The 19800-nt window shown below is 47.8% G+C and overlaps 1 protein-coding gene across 3 annotated transcripts in view; it reads left to right on the top strand.

Moving 5' to 3' along the window:
* Positions 1-3726: 3726 nt before the first annotated feature.
* The window catches only part of LOC119401977 (uncharacterized), a 74179-nt gene continuing 58105 nt past the window's right edge, over positions 3727-19800 (top strand). The window contains exons 1-2 of one of the 3 annotated variants that reach the window (XM_037669009.2): positions 3742-3866; positions 10575-10699. Coding sequence is in view for 1 of the 3 variants with exons in the window: in XM_037669008.2 (XP_037524936.1) it covers positions 3838-3866 (29 nt within the window). In the remaining 2 variants the exon portion in view is untranslated. Of the gene's footprint in view, positions 3867-10574; positions 10700-19800 lie in introns of all 3 variants that reach the window. The other 2 variants (XM_037669008.2, XM_037669011.2) reach the window with 2 other exon arrangements.

Raw genomic sequence — 19800 nt, 5'->3', positions numbered from 1 at the left:
AAGAACCCGAGCACATAATGAAATACAGGCCCGTAGCCAGGAATTTTTTTCGGGGGTCGGGGGCGACTTGCTGAAAACCTTGGCTATTTGAGAATACCACCTATATTTATTTATTTTTGGTAAAAACACGTACATCATCAAAATTTCGGGGGGGGGGGCTACCCCCCCCCCCTGGCTACGGGCTTGATGAAATATAAATCTTGTGCACCAGGGGTCTCAAACTCATTTCAGCTAGCGGGCCGCAGACACGAAATATAGTCTCACAAAGGCCGGGGTAGTGATGAAGGTTGGAGCGGGGGTGTGCGGCTTGAACGAAATCTCGTCTAGCGTTGGCATTTCAAAAAAAAAAAAAAAAACGGCCCTTCCCATAACTCATACGTGGGTCATTTCTGAAGGGAATTTGGCTTCAGGATTTCAGAAATATGTTGATACCGACCTTCGGAATGACTAAAATCTGGACGCCGATCTGAAAACCGACCGCCGTCACCAGGTAGAGTTCCTTCTCGCGGTGAGCAACACAGCCTTCTGTAATCATGGGCCACTAGTCATGCCACCTAATCGCTAATTATAGCCCACCCATTGGACCAAAGACATTCCAACAGAAACCCGTCCGTTAGCCTTCCCTGTCGGGTTCCTTTTAGGTGCGGACAGCTATCCATTGCGGGTTGAAGCCTTATGAACATAGCTATTAAGCAAAAAAAAAATGGTATGGGACGAGGGCAGCCATGTGCAGGCCGGACCATTACCGAAAGGTTCGCGTTCCGTACATAACTTGCAAGTGACGTCAGTTCCTGTCTTCCGTCCGCCATCACCGAGCACATATGTCTTAGGGACCGCGCTGTGGTTACGTTCGTGCGCGGATTGTTCGGCGTAGTGCGCGTGTTTTGATCGTTTGCCTTGCGCTTATGACGAACTAGAATCGTTCAGGACATTATGCAGCCTGCAGTGTCGTCCGTGGTGTGGCACGTAATGGTTGAAACAACTTCGCACGAGTCACCTACAGCAGCGCTCTTCGCCGCCTGCATTTTGCGGCGCTCAAACTGCACAGATTTCGTCGCTGATTGCTGCATAAAACCATGGCCGAATAACACGTTTGGCGCCCAGTAGGGGTTCGTTTCACCGAAGAGCTAAGAGAGCCTCCCGAAAAATAAGGCGCGGTCGCTGTGTTCATTTCGGTGCTTCATGTTTCGACAAAAATTGACCTCGCGCATAACTCCGTGGCGATACACTCGGCAAAAAGGTGAGGAGATTCGGAAGCATAACTTGCCTGTTATGAAGTGACGCCTGCACACAGAAACGATGTGCAACGTCTGAGGGCCTTCCTGTTTACGTGCGCATAAGCCATGTGCTCCGCTTCTCGGACAGCTCTTTCGTGCGGTTGCACGGGCTTGTGATCACGTTTGGCAAACAGTACGTCCCCGCGTCTGGTCTTTTTTTTTTAATATTGATTTACACTTCTCGTGCAGCAGCCAAATATTGCACAAATCGCCGTTGCGATGTGCAGCGTTGACGGGAAATGCGAGAGGCGCCCAACTTGAGTCTGTGTCGTCTGCTGCCATGTGCTCGGTAATGGCGGCGCATGCCGCGAAACCGTATCCCAGAGTTCCGCGGTGTGACGTAGTTGCAAGTTATGTATATGAGGCCCGCGTGTTTGAGACCTCTGTTATATATTGTGACGGAGTTGTGACGCTGACGAAGGCAGCAGTCGGCGTATCCAAGATGAAACTCTTTATTTGGCCGAACTTGTGGCCGGGAAATGGAAACTCAAACTAAAGCAAGCAATCCACGCTGTACACTGATAGCGGCGCACAGAACGTCGGTCGTCAATAATGTGATCTGCAGTAAAGCGCGCGGGCATTTATACATGCAGCATCGGATGTTCGAGCCTCAGCTGTTCTCACAAGAACGATGTCACCTATAGGAAAACTAACATAATCTGGAAGGCTCCCATACATTAGGGCGCGGCTTGCCCAAGGCAGTGGCTATATACGCATGCAACGGACTAGGTAGGTACATAAGAATAACAAAAGAACCAAGCGTGGCAATATGTTAGCTGCTAGTGGCATAGCCAGGGGGCGGCACACCAGGCCCGTGCCCCCTCTCCCCCTCCCCCCCCCCCCCCCGAAAGTTTTTTCTACCGTGGGATAGAGAGCACGAAATGACACTCGACCACACTTACCTTCCCGGACCCCATGTCAGATCAATGCCAGCCCCCCCCCCCCCGCCTTCATACAATGATTGCTTTCGATAAGGATTGTTGCTATCGCTGCTTCCTCTGCCACGACAACATATAGTGATAAAGAAGGAATACTGCAAGAAGTGGTGCAGGCAACAGACGGAATGGCACCGCTCTCTCCTTCTTATTTTCACATTTCGCCACTGCGCCGCGCTACATGTGCGTACGAGCCTATTTGCCACGCGCTCGCGTGTTCCCTTTCATCAAAATGACGGCTGTACGGTGTTCTTTTCGCTTAGGGCCCTTAACCGTCGAGAAAGTTAACTACAAGAAGACATAATAAAGACAGGCACTAGTGAATCCGCGCGTCCTTTGTTAATTTCTGCTAGTCGTTTCCTCTTACACGTGATCACACGCCGCTTTGTGAACTTATATTCGGATTATCAGTGCCTATATCGCCCACACGCTCGCTTGGTATCCTGCTTTGAAAGGAGGCCATCGTCCGACGAACTAATGCGCGCCAAGGTAAAGACCAGACTCTTGCCTTCGCACAAACGTTCACAGCAAGCATACATAATACTGACCCCTGTCGGTTCAGCCCGCACAGCAAACGCATGTTTGGTTAGGTCGCAACTGAGGGTGAATGAACAGCTGCTACGCCACAGCTGCCAGGACACATGCGACTAGCACGGGTTGGCATAGTTTCTTCAATAGCGTGAAGGGTTGGGCTGATTGGTACTCCATTCCCCAAGATATTGACAGCGCGAAAACTGAACGAAGGCCAAGCGAATGGACACAGACAAGCGCTGACTTACAAGTGAAAATTTATTTCAGAAATCACGTAGATAAGTACGGACACATAAGTTACCTGCTCAACTGCGAAGAAGTTGTTTTTAGGAGTGCTACTAAGGTGACGAGAGAGGTTGTTGAGGCGGCCGAGATGGCTGGTTTAGGTGACGCCTGTGTTAGCGTGCCTTCTCTCAGGCTCTCAACGAAGGAACTTGATTACCTGTATTCTGGAGAGATATTACCGAGATAGTGTATTTCTTTTCGCGACCGCTTGTTCTATTTCGCAGTTGGGCAAGTTGCTTGTGTGTCAGTACTTATATATGTGTTTTCCGAAATAAATTTTCAGTTATCAGCGCATGTGTGTGCCCCTTCGTTTGTCCTTCGTTCATTTCTCGCGCTGACGCTACCTTCTTCTATGGGAGACTCTATGCCAGCGGCACGCTATCACGGTTGTTCATTTTGCCTTTCCCTGCAGAATAAGACTCATAGAATGTGGGCACAGTACTTCAACGCGGTTTTTCGTACGCACACACACACACACACACACACACACACACACACACACACACACACACACACACACACACACACACACACACACACACACACACACACACACACACACACACACACACACACACACACACACACACACACGCCGATAAGACCCACAGTCATCTGAGAGCCGTAAAACCGTAAAACCGCGGGGCGTCTGCGCGCGCAGCGTTGACACGGGGATGTGTCTTGCTAGCATGGATCACAGTTTTCTGCTCTTTTACATGCGCCTCCGAACCGGCCGCAGGGATCGCAAAGGATTCCACAATGCAGCCAGCGTGTAAAGCATACGTGGCCATTGAAGTATGACTGAGTGAATGTCGGAGATTTGTCTTTTGCCGCGTTGGTAAGTGCTACGTCTTCTTGCTGCGATTTTCGTGGATGTATTACTGGTAGGCTATAGGCTCGGCGGGGAATAGTTTGCGTCTGCCTTGTGGCCCGCGTTTGCTGTGAACACATTTCCTCCGTCAATCGTGAGTGTATGCACAGTGAAACTGCGGGACGCGCTTGCCGCTGAGCACAACTACACGTCGCCGAGCGCGTCGTTTCTGTGTGGTGTACCGCGCTTCCACCAAGTTTTACGTGGACACGACCGCGAGTGGGCCACCGAGGTAGTGCAGCGATTACGGGGCCGGGCTACCGACTCGCGGGTCGTGCATTTGACCCCCGCCGCGGCAGTCGCTTTTCGATGACGGCGCAATGCTAAAGGCCCGCGTACTGTGGGATGGCTGTGCAGGTTAACGAACACCGGATGGCTGAAATTGCCGGAGCGCTCCACTACGGCGTCCTCATAATCGTATCGTGGTTTCCGCGCGTAAAATCCCAGAAATTATTATTACATTACGACTGTGAGCGGGTGGAGTTTGCGCTGACCGAGCCCTACGCGAATGCGTTTAAAGGATGAACCGAATGGTGGCTGAGATCGCAGCGGCGTCCAACTTTGGGCCTAGGCGAATGAGGATGCGAGTCTCGGCCGTAACTTATCCGTTGTGTATGGCTTCAGTAGGACAGACTACTGGGCTAGTCGCTCTTGCATTTTGACAAAGGGAAATTAGCGCAAACACGGACAGAAAGACGAGGCAGATAAGGACCTATCCTTGTCTGCCTCGTCTTCGTGATCGCCTTTATTTGCGCTAATATTTCACTTAAAAAAGTGTAAGGCTTCGACGGGGGCTAGTTTTGCATCATTCTTTCGGTGCGCTATGCTGATAAACCGGGACAAACTAGAGGACACATACTGCGCACATATATGTCCTGTCTTCTCGTTTGTCCTGCTGTATCTGTATAGCGCAGCAAAAGGACAACATCCGTTGTGTTTTGACTATATCTGCTCTTGGGGAAAGCAAAGTGGGGGTGGGCGATAATTTTGGATCGCAGGCTGTCACCCCCCCGTGCGTACGTGCTCGCGCCGACCTTGCATTGCACTCAAAATTCGAACGGACGCAGGAGCACGTGCACGCCACTGTGGACTAAACAAGCGGAAAAGAGAGCGACAATGCGCACAGGTGTTCCATGCACATTGTCTACGCGCTTTCGTCAATATCTTGTCGCCAGGCAATTTGTTAGGTTGTCAACCGAAACTCGCGTCACTATGATCAAACGTAATCAACGCCTGCGGTGTACTTCGGAAGTGTTCGTTTCATTTCTTGTGCCATCGATGCTGGCCTCATAAGGTGTTCTGCCTTCCTTAAAAACTGTAAAACATAGTTTCGGGGGCAGTTATCTTTTTGGCGGTCAAAAATGCTCGAAAGAGACTATTTCTTCATATTACAACTAGTTTCAATCTATCATTTTGTTCTTTTGTCGCTCAACGACGCACGCCTGCTATCGCGGAAGCCGGTCACTGGGCTCGAGGGGTCGCAACTGAAAAGAAACTGACAAAATTCAGCAGGTCGTACGCGCTGTGCGAATCAGTGAGGCGCAAATAAGACTTCTCGGAGATGGCTTTTTAAAATTTCCTATGGTGTAGCTCAACCGCGCCGCTCAAGCCCGCCCCCAAATTCAGCGTTTTACCGGCTGTTGATGGCGCTTCTTCCCCCGTCATCAGTCTTCACTCGCTTGGCGTCCTCAAAGACGGGAGGCGTCGAGCGCAAGCGCCGATGTCTAGCCGCGCGTCTACACCGAGCGGTGCCTGGCACGGCGGGGCTAAATGGGTGACGGGCACGCGTTTCGTCACACTTCCCCTCTAACTAGAGACGAAATGCCAGGAGACGGCGGTGGAAACGCCGAATGTGGGTGGGCCTTAAGGAACACTAAAGCGAAAAATGATTTTTCTGGTATTAGCAAATTGCAATTTCACAATAGCGAGACCACCACTCTTACCGCAAGAAGACGCTTGGTGAGCGAGAAAACGCTCGAAAATAAATTACACCGTGAACCACTTTGCACCCTTTAAGTGGTTTCAAGCTTGCGGAACATCCGTTTGCCTAGCCAAAATTTGCGAAAATGGGGGTGTAAGGGTGTCTTCTTTCCCCTAATACCATTTAAAAGGTAATGTTCTACCTAAAACACCCTTTAGAAGCTTAGGGTGTTATTGATTATCGAAACACCTGTGGCCCATACGAGAGCGTGCCGTATGATAAGTGGGACACGCTGACTAAAAAGTTGTTGGATATTAGGCGAATTTTGATTAAAAAATCTGTCACTTTTAGGGCTATTTACAAGCACAGCATAAATTTACGACTATTCTGCCAATGTTTGTTGTTCATTTATACGGAACAGGAATAGCCCCACCGGAACTAAAGGGCGGCTTAAGAGACTATGCCTATATATAGCAGATGTTCGGGGTACCGCCGGTAACGTTGTGTAGCGCATGCGCTCAGTCCATGGGTTATTTGGCAATCGGCTATGTTGCGTTAATGATTAGGCGCGTGCGTGCACCCAATGCTGATGTCATCCGTAATTGCATGTTTCCTGACTGGTAGACTATATTGATCGCGGTTTTTCATTTATAAGGGCGTTCAGGCCATTGACAACACCCCATGATACGTGTGTTTATGCCTTTGAAAACACCCCATAGTATCGGTGTTTTGATCCATGAAAACGCCTTTTTCCAAATATGTAGAGGTGTTAGTTATAAACACACTCTAAGAAAAAATCGAGTATTTTTGGAGTATTCCTGCCACACATCTATAATCTTCATCCACCTCGCGTACTTTCCTCGCGTTATCACCGCGGTCCCGGAACTTCGCGGTCACGAACGGCGTGCGCGCTATCAGCGTGACACAGCATTCTTGATAGGAAAGTGACGAGAGCCGGGTTTGAAAGAGGGGAAGCGCGAGCAGGCCAGATGACGATTATTGTTATGTGGCACAAATACTCCCAAAAATATTAGATTTTTTCTTATAGTGTAGACACGATAAAACTCCCGTAGGGGGGTAAACTAGTTTACTGTCTACAGGTGGCAACGCCGCCTTCAAATCCCCCCACCAGTTCGCCGTGACGTTATAGACTTCGACGCCATCTGCTAGTGCCTACTCAATCGTTTATTGCTAAGAACTTTTTACACCGTGTTCTAAGAGACCCAGTGTCTTACCGTACCAAGTTTCAGAAAATTTCCTTACACCAATGTGGCCGAAATACGCAAAATAGGCTTTGAAATTTATGACGTGATGGTGACCACGCACTAAGGTTTCGGCTCGAAATTCAAAGCTGAAATTTTGAACTTCGATTTCTCTTCTCGTAGTTCACCTATGACGGCGAAATCAACGACAATAGCGGTCTGACAGAAGCACTTATCTGTCTAAACTGATTTAATGTTTCACTTTAGTGTCCCCGTGTCATATAGTTTTCTATAATGAATAAAAATATCGCGACAAAACGTAAGACAAGACGAAGAAGGCTACAGCACAAGCGCATACGAACAACTGAACTTTTATTAGAAAGACGAAAATATGTAGGAAGTCCAAACCACATGTTCACCACGAACAGAACTAAAAACCTCAGATGTGCACATCCAGGTATCCAGGCTTTTGGTTGTGTTCGTGGTGAAGATGTGGTTTGGGCTTCCTATATATTTTCGTCTAATAGAAGTTCAGTTGGTAGTATGCCCTTGTGCTGTAGCCTTCTTCGTCTTACGTTTTTTCGTGCTATTTTCATTCATCATGAATTACCAACTCGCGCAACAGTCTCTTCTTCTTAGTTTCCTATAAATACACTAGAGGGAACTCTGCCGCTAGTGTCTATGGGAGCTGCAACGCATGGCGCTTCTGCCGGCATGGGAATGATGGGTAGTACACGCATTTGTCTAAACTTCGTTCTTTCGGCTTCTTTTGGCTCCGACTGGCCTGCTGCCGCTTTGTCGTAAGACGAAGATCAGTGAACGTTGAGCAGTTCCACTTCAACACCTTGATATTTTAGGCTCACCAATTCTAATCATGTTGCTAAGTTCACAGCGATCCATTGTTTTATCCGAAACAAAACCAAAGCACACGAATAAACAAAGACACAAGTGCGTTCGAAGCCCGCAAGCGCGAAGATTAGGCAAATCCGTGTACTACCCATCATTCCCATGGTGGCTGAACGATCGCAGCGCCAGAGTTACCTCTATTAAATATTGGGAAACTCTATGCCTTTATTAAGAGTACAGAGTCGCGCAACCACAGAGCACTGATCACTATGGAAGCACGAATATAAGATAACGTAATTGATGCCATTCTTGTCATGGATTACATTCAAGATGCAGGTCACGTGAAGAATGTAACAGATGTTACTTTAATGCGTATACGTCCATGTCACTTGACATGTTTTGACGTGACATGAGTTGTCATCTGTGCTGTGTAATGGACGTAGTTCATTAGAGTACACATAACGTTATGACATGGCTTGACATGTCACGCTTAAATAAAACATACCAAAGAGTCTTGTTATTGCTCCCGGTGTGCTACCAATAGGACAAGCGCTCGAAGAATATGTCTAATGTATATGTTTTATCACCCATACGATTTCAGGATGATCTGTTGGCAAAGGTTCGACCACCGAGTGCTTGTCCAAGCGAAACAGCGGCTACTCAAGCAATTCATACTGCATTTATATAAGTAGGGTGCCAGCGTACGTGCATATATCCTAGAACGTCTAGTCTTGTAGAATTCTGATTATTATTGAACGACGTGACGTTCTATATAGGACTTATGACCATTACTCGACACAGGAAAGAGGACGAATGTGGACTGCAGTGCGGTTTAGCTTCACAGCACAGGGTCATTGCGAAAAGGCCGAGTAAAATGAGACATGACTGACCTTAAAGGGGCCATGACACCCCATTTTCTATCATAATCTGTGTTATTTCGGTTAATCCTTGTGCGTTCCCAAACAAGCGGGCGAAATATTAGCGCATTTAGTCGAGCACTTCATTTATCATTTAATATTTTTATTAACACACGAGCGGCGTGAAAGTCGGGCAACACTGGCGAACTCGCGGGCCGTCAAGTAACAAGCTGCTTGCTTTGCGAGCGTCTGCGTTCCGGCGAACTTTTCTGTTCCGTGGTCAGCTGCCCGTGCAATCGAGCAATTAAAGCCTTGTTCAGCTTGACATTGAAACTGAACGATTTGAAGCGGCTGAAAATTTGCTAGAAGACGACGGCTCCGCTTCTTGGGGCACATGACGTCGCACACGCTATTGCAAAACACAGTCGCCGTGGATGGGTGGGGTTTATATCCGGCTGTTTCTGGGGCTCATTTTGCAATGAAATGTTCTTCAGTCCATTTCTCATATACTTACGGGCATATTAGACCCTCTACTTCTATTTTTCGCTGAAAACCTCAAATTTTGGGGTGATCGTGTCATGGCTACTCGAATAACCGAGGTTTTGGCAAGCACTCAGAGTAACTGAAGGGCAGTCGCAGATGCATGACGTCAGCATATACTCTATTTCAAAGCAACACTACCACAAAGCAATGCGTGTGTATGACATACACACACAAATTGCATTTTTGCAGTGTTGGGCTCTGGTTTGTTCCAGTGTTTGTGTATTGCTATGTGTGATTGTGGGCAAATGTGAGACTCAGGTCAGCCAGACGTGCAGAGGAAGCGCCCACAGAGAAAGAGTAACACCTTTATATACATATCGACAGACATCGGACTGAACGGCACAAACACTTACACATGTAGAAACGCATGCGTATGCTGAGACTAGCGTCAGTTTTTTTTTAACACTCACACCCCACTGCAGTACGTCTAGGTGTGTCAGCCGTGGCGTAGTCGAATCTCCGACCCAAACAGAATACGGGCCGAACTTGTGCTCAGGGGCCAAGTCGGCGGTGAACGTTGTGGTGCCGTCTTAGCGCCAGGGACCAGGGCGCATTCTCGGAGCGCCTGGAGACGGGGCGAGTTGACTCCTTCAGGTCAGTGCCGGGGCGTGGCCCGGCCCAGCGGAGGATAGCCAAAGAGCATCCGCGCAAGGCAATGTCCGCGCCTGGAGCAGCCCCTGGAACGACGCCAGGAGCAGCGCCTGGAAGGGCGCCTCGAACAGCACCGGGTACCGCGACAGGCCAGCGCCATGAACGACGCCAGAAACAACCGCTAGGGACAGGTGGAGTGATGCCCAGCCTCGTAGAATACCGTGCACGTGGAAGCCGGGGCGATGCCCGGACCAGCAGGGCTGGATCTGGGCGTGGCCCAGTGTCCGATCGCCCGATGTCTCTGATGTAGATGTAGATCCTGTACTGGTGGCTCACACCCACTCAGGGGGATTGGCCAAGAATCTGATGTTCGCCAAGCTGTCCCCGTCGCTCGAGCACTTCTATTGAGGCCCGCGCACCAAACACGCGCATTGCCGCGCTTCTTCTGCATCGCACAACGACCACCATCACGGCAAAATGCCGCGCACTTCAAATTCAGCCCCGCACACCGAACACAAGTACACTCCAACGGCGATGCTCCCGCCCCAAGTCAATGTTTATAACATAGCGATACACACACACACGCGCACACAGTGGAGTGCACCGATAGGCCCACGATGACGTGACAACGGCAAACCTCGGTGCGCATGCGCGCACAGTGCCGACACGCCGTCGTAGTTGTTGCCCGTTCAATCGATCTTTGACGTCGTTACAGTCCATAGAAGCTCCCGCATCGGCTTCGAATCACTGGTGGTTCCACGCTGCAGCCTGCGCCTACAGCACAAGAGGACATTCAGGTAGAAAACAATGGAACATGGAGCCGTGGATTGTTCCTTAGTGGTAAGTGCCACATATTTCGCATAGCCATCGTCAATGCCTTACCGCAAGACTTGTATATGCTTTCCTGCGACCCGTTTGCGTTGACTCCAACGCGTCTTTGTGGCGGTGCTGGCCGTATAATTTCTCCCTTCTTTCTCAATCAAATTGCGGCAGTATTCGGTGAACGTCGGCGAGCTCAGGCCATGAGCATGTGTATGCTCATGGCCGTTTTGTGTCCTGACATCTTAAATGGCTTGGTTAATGTGTCGCGTTTCACCACACTACGGGCGCGACGCGTTCGTCGGTGGGCCATCGATGACCACAAGCCTAGTGTTTTTGCTAGTGAAAATGTTCATTCGGAGTCCCATTAACGAAGCTCTCGTTCGAGTCACTGCCTAAGCGTGTTGCGCTTCTATTTACTTCTCTTCTGTCTCTAGCACTGATGGAAACAGTAGTCATTCTAACTGGAAGTTTACATATTTTCTGCATTCAGATGTGGGATAGCCTTCGTATTGCGAACGCCTTCGGTGGCAGGGGCGCAGTCAGAAATTTTTTTCGGAGGGGGGGGGGGGGAGTTAAATCATACTTTATGTATGTTCGTGCGGGCATTTGTACGTGTGCGTGTAATATATACGCAGGCAAAATTCAAAAAAATTCGGGGGGGGGGGGTGTTGAACCCTCCCCCCCTCCTTGGCTACGCCCCTGCTCGGTGGACGATTGAAAAATACATAGAGGCCAAGCTAGATTCTGCATAGAATGAATTGAACCTTCTGCGTAATCACTGCGTATTTCCTTAGCCTCAGTGTTCTGCAATTGCCTTCAGCCCCGCCACGGTGGTCAAGTGGTTATGGCGCTCGACTGCTGACCCGAAGGTCGCGGGATCGAATCCCGGCCGCGGCGGCTGCATTTTCGATGGAGGCGAAAATGTTTGAGGCCCGTGTACTTAGATTTAGGTGCACGTTAAAGAACCCCAGGTGGTCGAAATTTCCGGAGCCCTCCACTACGGCGTCTCTCATAATCATATCGTGGTTTTGGGACGTTAAACCCCAGATATTATTATTATTATTATTATTATTATTATTATTATTATTATTATTATATTATTATTATTATTATTATTATTATTATTATTATTATTATTATTATTATGGCATTTGCCTCCAGTCGACCACCTTAATTAAGGCACTTCGGTGTTTGAAGGCTCGGTAGACGTGCCGCGTTCCATGACCAACGTCAAAAGTATGACTTCAACAGTGAAGTTGTTTAGCAAAGTGGTCCTTGTATCTCGTATAAACTATAATCATAAACGGGTATGTGCCGAAGAATTTCGGGGTAAATCCCACGACTCAACACTGGTTCACTTAAAATGAAGAAGAAAACTATCGTAATCAAACTGGTATGCGCCACTGTGCGGTCTATCAGAAAACTATCGTCGTCATAAATGGGTATGTGCCACAGAAAGTGGGTAAATCTAACTACTCGCCACTGGTCCACTAAAAATGAAGAAGGCAACAGTTAGCCCAACAAATGGCTGCGAAGCGACGACGGCGAGCCGAAGTCCCCGAGTACGTGCAACAAGAGAATACTAGGGAGCAAGAAAGGCAATGGCGGCTGCGAGAAGACCCCGAAGCGATGGACGGCCTACGCCAAAGACGACGTGCCCGTAGATATATGAGAGATGCGAACGCTTGATTTCAGCATGAGGTTCTGTCTCTGGAGTTTGGACATCCGTGTCCCGTCTGTGGCTGTCCGTGGTTTACCTCGAGTCTCTCGACGCTGAGAATCAACGGAGAAACAACCTAGCATCACCTAGCTAAGGCCTAGAAACAAGTTCGAAGCAATCAAATTAGTCGTCAGAATCGTCCAGCTTCGCTGCTTCAAGGCTTGCGCGTCTTAGTGGAAGCTGCGCCAACTTTTTTCTTTGCTCTAAACGAATAAAACCAAAAACAAATTGCACATGCATTTTGAGCCTACGATTTCATACTTTTCATACAAGATGAGAACGTGACCGACTGCATAATAATTAAATGTTTAGTTACACGCTAAGTAGGTTTGATTACTAAAACTCGTACAGTGCTTTAGAATTATGTTGTGCGAGTGCGAATTATACGTATTTGCAGACAGTCAATCATAACCGAGTCACTCCTGAAGAGCAATATCATGTGCATTGGTCATTTAGGGGCACCTGTTGAATGCTTTTGATACGGTACGCAAGCGTAGGTTAACTTTGAAGCGACATTCTGTGGTTTTACTGCGTTCAGACACATTGCAGTGTGCTCTTCACGTCCATGTATTTCGTACAGCCCTCATACACGAACTAAAAAACAAGAAAAAAAGGAAAACAAGCATTTTATGCGCATCGATTAGGCTGCCTGTCGTGCGTCTGATAACCTAGGTCAGCACAAACACAATTTTCTCGATCACAGCGAACCAAGAAGTTATTCCGTCATGAAAATGTCAATACGTCAGCGCTCTGCTGCATCTAAATATTGCTTATTCCCTCCTCCAGTACGTATAATTCATACGTACACCTTCGGCGCTGTCCTCGACGTCACCAGCGTGTCCTGGGTCGGGGACGAAGCGTCGACTTGATTCGCACTTCGAGGGGCACCTCAATTTCCTCGGTTGAGCGGTCCTTGTCCGCCTGCTGCGCGAGGAAAATGTTGTTTTCATTAGTATTTTCTTGAATATGTAAATTTTGAGCTTTCTGTACCCAGTAGACTAGACCGAGTAGGAAGTACAAATTAGAATGTGCGCTCTTATGGACCGAAAAAAAAAAACGATTTGATTAGAACACGCGTCACAGTGGGCTGCTCCGGAATGGCGAGTGGAGAGCACGCGTAAATGGGATATTGGAGGACTGATTAAGTTAAGCTGTCCAAATATTGCAGGTATTTGTAAAGAAAAAAGATATTAAATGATACCTCCACATGCAACACTGTTACGCTCTTTTTCTTGAAGACAGACACGTTACGCTAACGCGAAAAATTTAAATGTATACTCGATGAATAACCAGTATTTTACTAGTTAAACCCTCACTGATTACCTTGCCGCACATGCTTCAATATTCACTTTCTTGCCGGTGACTTCTGACGACGTATTCATTTGAAAGTTTTTCATCTGTCGCATGCAATTCCAAAAAAAAAGCACTGTTCAGTTAATCAATAGCACCTGGATGTGAATGGCAGGTCATTGATGTAGCGGCGAATTCGTATCAGAGAAAGAGCGCACGCATTAGCAGGCAGCCCCTTATAAGTCAATGTTGTCGCTTGCAGGAGCGATCACTGCTAATGTCTAGTGACGAAGTTTGCCTTGGTCCAGCTTCAGCGATGACGGGGCCCTCGAGCTCGCGCCGCTCTGTTTGAAAGAAAAAAAAAAGCCGAGGAAAGATAACGAGGCCCCATGACAAGAATAGTCACGCTTTATTAAGTTTGATAAATTGGGAATCGAATAGCGTAAATGAAACAAAAACGAAAAAAAGATCATGCAGTCCTGCGTCGATGTGTTAGAGAGGAAAGAAGATGTTTAGGCTTGCTTCCCAGACACCTGTAGGAAACGGCCGAAAGAAAAAAAAAACGAAGAATAAAATCGGAAGTTGTAATCTTTTTGGAAGTGCATTGCTTGCAAAAGAGTGGCTGCGCACGTATGAACAGGCGCGTTATATGCAAGAACGGCCTCGACCACAGACAAGCGGACAATTTCTCTATTCACCACTAATCCCCTCCTTTCCTTTCTTTCGTTTATCCCTTTCTCCAGGTACAGTACACTAGGAAACTTAAAATGAGGCGGGACATTCCTGCAGTGTTTTCAAAAGCTTTTGTTCAGCTCCCTCACCTTTACTGGAATGGTGAGGGGTGAACGCGCTGAGAGCGAGAAAAGCAGCCTGGAAGCGAGATCTTTAGTGGGGAAAACGTTAACGCCGGAAAGCCAACTTATTGATGTTTGTAAAGTGTACACAAGGGGGCACTCGCAATTTTGCGAAGTTTCTATTGATCAGTTAGGTGTGCTATTCTCCGGGCCACGAAATTGAGAATGGTCTTAGTACTTTAAAATCGTTATTTCTTGGAATATATCATGAGAGATTCTCCCTGAGGTATTTAACAAAGGTATATTGCGAGTGTCCTTGAAAGGAGCATGTTTATAAATATTCCACTAACGACGAGAGCTGCGTCAGCTGTGCATATGAGCGTGCGTGTACTTTTGTGCGAAAAAGACTCGCTTGACGCATCAAGGAAGCTTTGCCGTCAATACTTTATAATGAGGCGGTGCACTCGCCAATGCGACGCTTCGGACTTCTTACGTCAACATGTACACCCGAGAGCAAAAGCTTACGGGACTTGTGCTCATCTGCAAATTCGAATTTCTGATCTGTTAGTGCGTGACGCTTCTAATCTACCAGGTAACTGTATTGGTAGCGAGAAGTACTACACGCTGGAACAATTTGAGTTTATCGTCCAAGACAAATCGGGAATAAAGCTTTCTCGAAAGGTTCGCGTCCCGCAAACTTTTGTTGGAGGCTGTACAGAATGGAAAGCACTGTTAGCCGGAAAGCGACACATCACCGTAACAAAATACTCGTTGCGCATCTGTGTAAACGACTGAATCACGTAAAGACGTAGCGAATAAAGCAGAGAGTGCAACTCGACATAAAATATCATGAAGCACTTGGTGTCGCGCGACTCTCATTGTGTAGAAACACATTTGTTCTTTAATTAGAAGACACTGCGTCAGACTTTCACTGCTGCCGTATAGACTTGCATATTTTTCCCAATCATAGCGATGCTGAGCTTCCAACGTTCCAACTACGATAAGAAAATAACCAGTGCACAAAACTGAACAGCGCCTTACTTTATGCCCAGATCCACTTGTGGCGTCTGGCGGTACCGTTACGGCAGCCAGTCCTGTGTAGAAGTACAATATGACGTCATTATCAGCTACGGACGTTGCTGAAAGTTTTTGAAACTACTCGAGCAAATCGTTAGCGAGAGCGCGCAAACAGCGCTGTGGTCATCTTTCCTAGGTTACTCAAAATGTATTAAAGGTTCATGAACCACCCCTCGGGCTCGGGGGAAAAACACATCCTGCGGAAAACAGACACAACTGTGGACAGTGCGGCCCAATGTTGCAGTCGTACGCGACAAGGAGAGTTCAGAAGCTGGCATTTTCTCAGGCGCTCTCTTCATACAGAGGCCCGTGCTCACTCTCTTCGGAGCTGCCGGCGCCTGCTGTTTAGCGTCACACAACAGATAGCGTGCCAAGAGCCGACATATGCTGCCACGCGGTGTCGCCACGTACCGACGCCGCGCTCCATTGTCTGCTAACATTACACAGCAAGCAGACTACGGCGCGCACACGAATCATAACGGAAGAGAGCGATCGCGTTTCATCTCGCGCGTTCAAGGTCATGACGCGCACTGACGTAACTTCTTTCCCCCGTGCCATCCCTCCCGGTGTAGCCTCCAGCGCGCTCGTCGGGACGAGAGAAGAACGGGGATTTGTCGTCGGGACGAGAGAAGAGCGCAAGAGAAGCTGGCATTTTCTCAGGCGCTCTCTTCATACAGAGGCCCGTGCTCACTCTCTTCGGAGCTGCCGGCGCCTGCTGTTTGACGTCACACAACAGATAGCGTGCTGTTGGCCAAGAGCCGACATAAATAGCGCTCTTCTCTTGTCCCGACGACAAATCCCCTTATAACTCTATTCGTTCTTGACGCATTTGAGAATTTTTCGCGCTAATCGACTCGTCATGCAATAAACTCCTATACTGAAGTCATTCGGTGATTACATTCAAAAGTGGTTCAAGACCCTTTTAAGGTTCTTGTTTCAAGGTACAATGACCTTATATGCTTTCGCAGTGTGATGGGACGCGACGTATTCGTAACGATCAATCAAAACTCAAGAGGCTCGTAGATGTAACTTTTATACATTACCCGACTGTAGATATTTTTGGTTGTCTTATACCGACGAACATAAAAGAAGGAACGCAAAAAAAGGAAACGTCTTCCACGATTTCTGTCACACGTGAACAAAAGGTGAGTTATTCCCTATGACGCTTCCCAACACACCACTTGTGCACAGCAGCTACATCAATGTCAACGGAAACGTCAACTACGAATTCGTTATCGATTTCAAGGCATGTTCAGCTGACGTTCATTACCTTCGCGCGTACAAGCTTAATAACGTGTTGCTGCGATCTTAGTTTTCACAATTCACATCCACTAAGCTACGACGGATGCTATCTCCGTCTTCACGACGGATATCGGCCGTGAAGACTGAGCGACTTGAATTGCCTGAGTTCCGCAGCTCACATCTGAATATTGAGCCATGACGGTCGCTTTGAAGTAAATGTTTCTGTAATATATTTCACCTCATGAATGCTGTGATGTGCATATAATGCACACCCGTCAGCAAAAGTTTACTGGACGCGAAATTTTCGCAAAAGCTATATTTTCGCTTTATCTGGGATCATGAAATCCTAATAAATACTGTAGTTCGTATTGCGTGTAGTTCGTCTTGCAACCGATACAGTAACCAGCTCGAGTAGAAGTGTTGCGCAATAACAGAGCAGAATTTCGCATTTGTAGTGGGGCCTGCGTACTGTAAACTTTTGCTGACGAGTGTATATATAACTACTTTCGGGGGCGCAGCCGAGATTTTCTTGGGGAAGGGATCTGACATGTACTACGAGCGCGTCTGTGTTTGTTTGTGCTTCTGCGTATATAAACGTATCAAGTGAAAACTTTAGAGAAAGGGCTGAACCCCCAACCCTTACATGGATGTACTTATGACATTAGTGCATATACACGTATAAAGTTTACGACCCCAGGCTCAGCAGCTGCAGTCACGTAAACAGTGCGGAAGGTAGCTTTGCCAAAACGTTTGGACCATGACCTTCGGCAGGTGGAAAGGGATAAGGTAAGGTTTGACTCGATACCCTCCGCGTTGGTCCAGTGGTTATGCATGGTGCCAGCCGGCTGGCCCGCAGGTCATGGGATCCAATCCCGGCGGCGGCGGCCGCATTCTCCGTGGAGGCAAAAATGCTTGAGGCCCGCGTACTTAGATTTAAGTGCGCGTTAAAAAACGCCAGGTGGTCGAAACTTCGGGAGCCCTCCACTACGGCGTCTGTCATAATTATAACATGGTTTTGGACGTTAAACCTCAACAGTTCTTAGTTTCATTTGATTTGACGTGGTATTGGAAGCTGTGTTTTTAGATTTTGTGTTGACATTTCCCGCTACCGAGTAGATACTGTGCATATACATACGTTTGCGAAAGCTATACCTGTGAGCTTCTTGGGCAGGCACTGGCAGTCGAGGAAATTGAGCCGCTGCCTGTGGTACACGTCGACGTCTTCCACCGACGTGCCTTCCAGACAGGTCATTCCTCCGATGACGTAGACGCGGTCGTCGGCACTGGCGGCGGCTACGGCGTGGCGCGGACGGGGCAGCTTGAAGCGGAATTCCCATCGACCCCGCAGGGAGTCGAACGCGAGCACGTCAACGACGTCGGTGAAACCATCGGAGTCGCGACCCGAGTGTTTGAGGCCACCCGCGAGCCACAATTCGTGGTGGATGGTCAGGGCGGTGCAGTAGGCACGGGGCTCGGGAAGGCTGGGGCGTCGCACCCAGCTGCACGCAGCGGTGGAGAGGTTTAATACAATTGTTGGGGTTTAACGTCTCAGAACCACGATGTGATAATGGAGAGGTTTGATAATAGTTATTACGATGATCACAGGCGGGCACGGGCCTCTCCATTAAGGGGCCGGGGGGGGGGCGAAGTTTCACCGTAAGGCACGCCCCCCTTATTGGTCAGTACCGAAAGAAAGCAACCTTCGCAACGGATGTAAAAATGAATATTAAGAGATGACGTGCTCCTCACAACGGCGTGCCCTTGGTACCCGGCTTTCCTGGGGTGAATGAGTGAAGTAAACAGTTCTTGGAATGCAAGAAGTGGGTTCTTCGGCCATAAACATCGTAAAATTTTGCATGACCACAAACTTTCGCTTTAAACAATGAAGGCACAGGGTGCGAATGAGAAAAGGTATGGGGCAGACTTAGTGGTCTCCTTAGATGATTAGTGAGTGGGGAGGTGGCACCCTTCTTTCCCTGCCTCCCTGTCAGCGTCATCACAAGGCTTTAAGATGATGCTCGTCAGCACCATCGCGCGAATTTACCTTAACTACAGGACGTAAACCACTTTCTGTGGTATACAAATGCTCCTGTCTTAAATAGTCGGCTGGAATCTGTTGTCTTGCATACAATGAACCACCCTGTCCCAGTTCCAAATACTACCAAGATTTTTTGTTTGCCCCAGCAGTCGACTTAATGCTCTACACTCTTAGAAAAATAAGTTATTAAACAGCAAGTAACCGCATGTATTTAGCATCTTCGAGCGTATTTTGCTACCTTCGCGTCATCACTTTACTAGCCAGCAGCTACAGCTTGTAAATATGGCCGTTTCTGAAGGGGGAGGCTTTCTCAGTGATTTCAACTAAGCGACCTATGTTGCCAGATGCTTCGTACATGCCGGTGTGTATTATGCCGTAAGTGTGATAGTGTGATGCAAAATTTAGATAAACTTGAATTATCTTGTTTATGTTGGAAATACTGTGCTACGGGATGGCAAACATACATGCAAACTGTAGGGCGCAATATAATGTGTAGAGAACATCAATTCTTCGATATTCTATGGCTGCTAACCGGTACAATGTGTGATATCCCAATGCAGAGGCATAACTAGCCGTCAAACAGCTGTTAGAATAAATGGCAGGCAGTAGCAGCCTTGATATTTTGTGTGTGCGTATGTGTGTGTGCTCTCTCGCTTGTGGTGAATTCATGCCTCTATGTACGTTGGTGTGATGTGTATTTACCATGGTAATTACTAATGGTAATTAACGTTTATAAATGTGTGTAACAAAGAAATGCTGTGCCGTTTTTTTATGTTGTGCATGCTATTATAATAGAATCGATGTGATATCGCAATGCACACGGCACATATGAACAAAATAGGCAAAAAACCTGAAGCTGTTTAATTGTAGTTCGCTAGTTCTAGTACGGCTATTATGTTGCTAGTGCAGTAACCAACAACTTAGTAACAGACTATCCATTCGAGTTAGTACCATTCAC

This window comes from Rhipicephalus sanguineus, chromosome 8, assembly GCF_013339695.2.
Source record: "Rhipicephalus sanguineus isolate Rsan-2018 chromosome 8, BIME_Rsan_1.4, whole genome shotgun sequence".
In the NCBI taxonomy this organism is placed as follows: Eukaryota; Metazoa; Arthropoda; class Arachnida; order Ixodida; family Ixodidae; genus Rhipicephalus; species Rhipicephalus sanguineus.
Note: the sequence above shows the minus strand (reverse complement) of the source record. Positions and strands in the feature narration are given on the sequence as shown.